The sequence below is a fragment of the Triticum aestivum genome, chromosome 5A, assembly GCF_018294505.1.
Source record: "Triticum aestivum cultivar Chinese Spring chromosome 5A, IWGSC CS RefSeq v2.1, whole genome shotgun sequence".
NCBI classification, from domain to species: domain Eukaryota; kingdom Viridiplantae; phylum Streptophyta; class Magnoliopsida; order Poales; family Poaceae; genus Triticum; species Triticum aestivum.
The window spans coordinates 578,404,155-578,409,618 of record NC_057806.1 but is presented as its reverse complement, the minus strand read 5'-3'; the positions used below and the strand labels follow the sequence as shown (position 1 = coordinate 578,409,618).

General features: G+C 45.7%; 1 protein-coding gene across 1 annotated transcript; it reads right to left on the bottom strand.

The window, feature by feature from the left end:
- Positions 1 to 302: 302 nt before the first annotated feature.
- Positions 303 to 2,156, bottom strand: LOC123107789 (protein JINGUBANG-like). Its single transcript, XM_044529706.1, has one exon. It carries the CDS (start codon positions 2,063 to 2,065, stop codon positions 632 to 634), a length of 1,434 nt encoding a protein of 477 aa, XP_044385641.1. The 5' UTR covers positions 2,066 to 2,156; the 3' UTR covers positions 303 to 631.
- Positions 2,157 to 5,464: the final 3,308 nt, after the last annotated feature.

The following is a 5,464-nucleotide window of genomic DNA, read 5'->3' as shown; positions in this document are numbered from 1 at the left end:
TCCTAAATCGACTGATGCAAGTTGTACTTTTAGGCAACTTGCAAATAGCAAACATGATGCTTTTCTTTTAAAACTTTGTTTTTTTATGTATTTAGTATCATTAGAAAAGCATGAAAGAGTGAGTAGAAATAGGACGCGTCTAAGCCCAATCTGTTTTTTCTTTCAGAAAACCAGTTTGGTTCAATTCGACAAACCGTTCACAGTTAGTATGAAACAAGACAGAAGATAAGCACAGGAAATGTAATTTTTGGTCACAGTTACAAACAAAATAAGATCATCTAAAAAGAAAAGATCCACAAAAGTTAGAATTTAATTAATTGGTCATTTATTGATTTTCCCATATAGAACATAAAATCAAGTTAAGTTCAACTATTACACAACAAATATATAAGCATGCGCCAAAATGTCCCTTGGCCCTGATGCTCTGAAAGGCAGCAAACTTACCTAGATCCATCACTATATCACAACTCCAGATGTATATATATGCCCGGGCATGATGTTTTCGTGCCGTTCAATTCTCACCGATCGTCTTCAACAGTATATATATGAACAAAATCCAGAAACTCCTTTGGTTAATCCGTCAAGATGTTCAAAACTTGTGCGTTCCGTTGGCGCGTACGTGTCGACGACCTTAGCGGAACGATGTCGAGCTGCTTGCCCCGAACGGGTCGCCCGGGTACCGGTCGAACATCTGCGACCCCTCGCCGACGGAGCCCCCGAGCAGCGTGTCCGCCGGCTCGTCGGTCACGCGCCACACCTTGATCGACTTGTCGAGGCTGCCGCTGTAGACGATCCACCGTCCCACGCCGCTGTTGTCTCCGGTCTCTGCGGCGGCGGCCGCGACGTTCTCCTTGTTGTACTCCACGACGGCGAGGCACCTGATGGGCTCGGTGTGGCCGGAGAGCACCGAGAGGCAGGAGTGCACGCCGGCGTCGCGCCGCCAGACCATGATGGTGTTGTCGGCGGAGCCGCTGAAGAGGAGCGCTCCCGCCGCGGCGAGGCAGAAGACGGCCTTCTTGTGCCCGCGAAGCACGCCCCCGTGGACGAGCTTGCTGTCGCCCTCCCAGCAGTTGACGAGCCCGTCGGAGGAGCCGCAGTAGAGCACCGGCGCCACGGCGCTCACGGCGAGCGCGTTCACGGCGTGCTCCTGCTTCAGCAGCGTCTGCACGGGCGAGTGCTTGGTCCCCTTCCCCTGCACCTCCCGCTTCCACACCTTGACCGTGCCGTCCGCGGAGCCGGTGAACACCAGCCCGTCGTACGCCGCCACGATGGCGTTGACGTTGTCGTCGTGCGCCACCACGGACTCGAGGCACTTGGAGTCGCTGATGCGCCACACCTTGAAGGTGCGGTCCCAGGAGCCGGAGTAGAGCAGCCCCTGCCCGGCGTCCGTGGGGCTCAGGCACGACACGGCGTCGCTGTGCCGGATCCAGAGCGCCGAGCGGTTCTTGCGCACCTCGACGTAGTTGGACGGGTTGAGAGAGCCGCGCAGGAAGTCGCGCAGCCGCGGCAGGCTGCCCACGCGCTTGTGCAGGCCGTTCTTGGGCGACACCTTCCACACCCGGATCTTGCCGTCCTGGTGGCCCGTGAAGATGCGCTCGCCGGAGATGACGATGGCCTTCACGAGGCCGCTGGACGACTTGAAGCCGCCGGAGTCCTTCTGCTTGCGCCAGACGCGGATGTTCTTGCTGTCGGAGCCGGTGTACAGCGCGTCGCCCTTGGCGGCGAGAGAGTAGATGTGGCCTTCCTCCCTGACGAGCGAGCTGATGAGGCTGGTGCCGGGCGCCATCGCGGGCGCGGCCATGGACGCCTCGCTGTGGTGGGACCAGGGGGACGCCATGGTCTGGTTCCAGGGGGACATGTTGTACGGCGAGCACTCGCCGCTGAAGCTGGACGGGTAGTCATTGTAGAACCCGCCGCCCGTCGCCGACGAGCTGCTCTGCCTGTTGGAGCATTCGTCGTCCGTGCCCGAGTAGTTGGGGTCGGAGTGCGACATCGGCAGAGGGATGTTGGAGGGGTGCGAGCGCGGGACTCCGCCGCCGGCCCCTTCGCCGTCGCTATCTCTCATAGGCTCTTGCTGGAGGCTGTGGCGGCACGGCGAGACCGTGGTGGAGAGAATTGCGAGAGGAGGAGAAGGGAGGGAATGTGTATGTGGAGGGGAGGGGAGTGAGAGGCGACGAGAGAGTGGCGGGAAGCGAGAAAGCCGTTGAGACCGTTACGACATCCGGGGTGGGGCCTCGGCCCGCAAACTGCTGCCTTTCACCAGTTCTTTTTTACAGCTCATTTCACAAGTTTTTTTTAGCGGCATTTCACAAGTTTTGGAGCCCAGGAATTCGGATAATTTCCTGCCCGATTTCTTCAGCTGATAAATTACTAAATTTAGCCTCCTAAAGAATGAGTCGCTTTTTTTCGTTTGTATGAAAATAACAACTTTATTAATTTGAAATAACAATTACATCATCTATAAGAAGAGACTCCTCAAACCAGTCCTTCGTTGAAGGAAAACTAGCTGCCTTATTCGCTTCCCTATTACAATGCTTAAAACTAGTAAGAGGAAACACTATACTTATATGTAAGTTTGACTGAATTTATAATTTGGGTAAGTCAACTTTGTAAGAGGGTGAACAGTTGAAGGAGAGAAAAAAACTGGAAGTAGATCAACCGTTAGATTTCTAATCTAATGGTTCAGAAAATCGACTAACTCAAAATAAATTTCATGCAACTTACATATAGCCGGTTCCAAGAGGAGTTTCACATGCCAAAAAATAACAATCATCAAAAGCTGCCGCCGCCGCTCCCGCAGAACATCCTCTATTCTTCATGGTATTGATGACCTTCATATATTTATAATTAATAACAAGGCGGTTGTATCTCACCTTTTGTGCAAGAGATAAGCCTAATCTAAGAGCCAAAACTTTTTTGTCGTTAGGACATCAGCACACCAATCAATCTTCTATTTTTTGCCAATGAATTTTACTTTATTATCTCTGAGTACAACACCTACTGTATCCCTAAGCAGGTTATGATCAAAAGGCGCATCATCATTAAGCTTTACAAAACCCATAGGAGGTCTAATCCACCCCCTCTTTTACTGGTTGCATTAGGGGAGCAGGCATTAACATAGTTTGTCATTATAGCACGAATCCCCAGAGAAGTCTGATAAGCATCTTGAGACTTTCCTTCTTGAACCAACTTTCGTCTTCCCCACCATAAGTACCAAGCGGTTATAGCGATCAATTCACGAGCATTCTGAAGACCCGATATAGATAGATCCTGGTTTGGCATAAGGAGTAAGAGTTCAAGAACAACCTCTCCTGCATGGTCAATTACACAAGCTTCGGTAATCACTTCGTCCATCCCCAACCTATTTCAAACCTCTTTTGCTTTTTGACAAAGAAACAACACGTGCTTTCTATTTTCTGGCCCATCAGAACAAGAGGGGAAAATGGGCAAAACTTTCAAGTGTCTATTGGCAAGCATAACATGACACGAGAGAGTGTGTCATGCAACATACGCCAAATATATTTGCAACCTTTGCCGGACAAGATAAATTCCAAATTTGACAACAAATAAGATTAACATTGACTAATCCCACACCATTAGTATGTAGCAATTTCCTCCCACTTTGTTGATCCCAACCCGCGAAATAAGTTGAACAGATAATGAACAACCCATTTTTCGTATAGCTCTAAGTAATAAAATCCAACATATTATGCGGAGAAATAGGAGTCACAAGGACTCGCTGAGCATCAATTGGCCACAACGTCTGCCTCGACATATCTTCATTTCAAAAGTTCGGCATTGGATTAATAAAATCCTAAACCTTTGATAGAAGATGCCCCCTCTAGGAGTAATAGATTTCCTACAAGTAACATGAATATATTTATGCTACCCGTAGTGTGTAGTATCATAAGTTAGTATCATGTATATGATACTGTTGTATGATACTATCTCTGTATGCATAGTATCATATGTTAGTATCTTAGATGACCTTATTTATTAGGGATTTATATTTCCGTGCTCCTGGTTCCTTAGCACTACTCAGTTTTGCCCCGCCACCTTAACGCTCCTCACTTTCCCCCTCCTCCCTTGGCCATGGCCTCTCAAATGCCCAGACAAAGCATTTCCGTTGGGTCAAACTTATTGACCATTACCTGGGTGGGTTCCTGGCGAGTGGGCCTTAGATGAGAGCCCGACAAGTGGGCCCACCTGAACACCTTGGCACTGCTCGGTGCGGGCTTTAAGTAATTGGGTGGCCTTCTCTGTGCGGGTTTCAAGTGCGAACAATGTCGAATACCTTTTTGAATTTCCAATCAACTTAAGAAATTGATAAAATATTAATTTTAAATCCAGTTCAGTTGATTCAAGTTTCTAATTCATTTTATATTTAGCTATTTATAGCAAAGGTGTTGGATCTTTCAAATATCCATTTCTGACCCACGCTCATCTGCACTCGGTCAAGAAAAAATTCATAAAAAGTCCAAAAAAACAAAATTTTCCAAGTTTTTTGTATTCTAGATAATTTTATGCGCCAGGTGCTCTCCAAATCTCAGATCATTTGTACATATGAGTGTCTCTCAACAAAAAAGACAAATTGGGTCAAATCAGTACATGAGTGGTATTTTTTACATAACCCAAATTTGTCTTTTTTGCCGAGAGCTACTCAGATGTTCAAATGATATGAAATTTGGAGCGGGCCTCACGCAAAAAATTATCTACCATGCAAAAAGGGAATATTTTGAAATTTTCTAATATTTGTTTTGTATTTTTCTTCAACGTGGGTGCAGATGAGCCTGGCCACCGAATCACCGCTCTCTGAATCTTTCTACTATTTTTAGGATACTACATACATTCCTACTTGATTATTTGAAAATGATTTTTACCAATTGCTTGGACCAAACTATAACACACTTGTAGTACAATTTTGAATTATTTTCTTTAAATGTCATGAAATTCATATAATCAATGGAGTATAGCAAAAAAGCTGAAAAATTTAAAATCTTTTGGCAATATGGCCTACTTTGTTTGAAAAATAGATAAGTGAACTTTTGCATCTTATTTGTGCTACTTGCTTTACAGAAAAAAAACTCTTTTGGCAATTCAAAATTCAAAATTTATTTTTTACAACAAAAAGTTAGAACCTCCCATGGGCATTCTTGTTTGGCATGCTAAGCCCCATGTTTGTGCCAAATATGGTCACCCTATTCATAGATAGGGGTTGAATCTTTCAAATTATTTTGTGAATACTTCATCGATGATAGTCCATTTTGAGAACTCTTTTTAAAAATAATCATTGTATTCATAGTTTATCATTTTTCTTGGAAATTAGTGCACATAAAAGGACTCCATGCAAATGGATTGCATTTTTTTTACTCTTTTCTCATTTTATTTCACTTTTTGCAAAATGGGTCAGCATTGTCAACATGGCTCTCCATAGAAAAGGGTTGAATATTGATACGTCATCAAC

Excerpts from the sequence above, each read along its gene's own strand:
- LOC123107789 (XM_044529706.1), bottom strand. The coding sequence starts at position 2,065 with ATGAGAGATAGCGACGGCGAAGGGGCCGGCGGCGGAGTCCCGCGCTCG.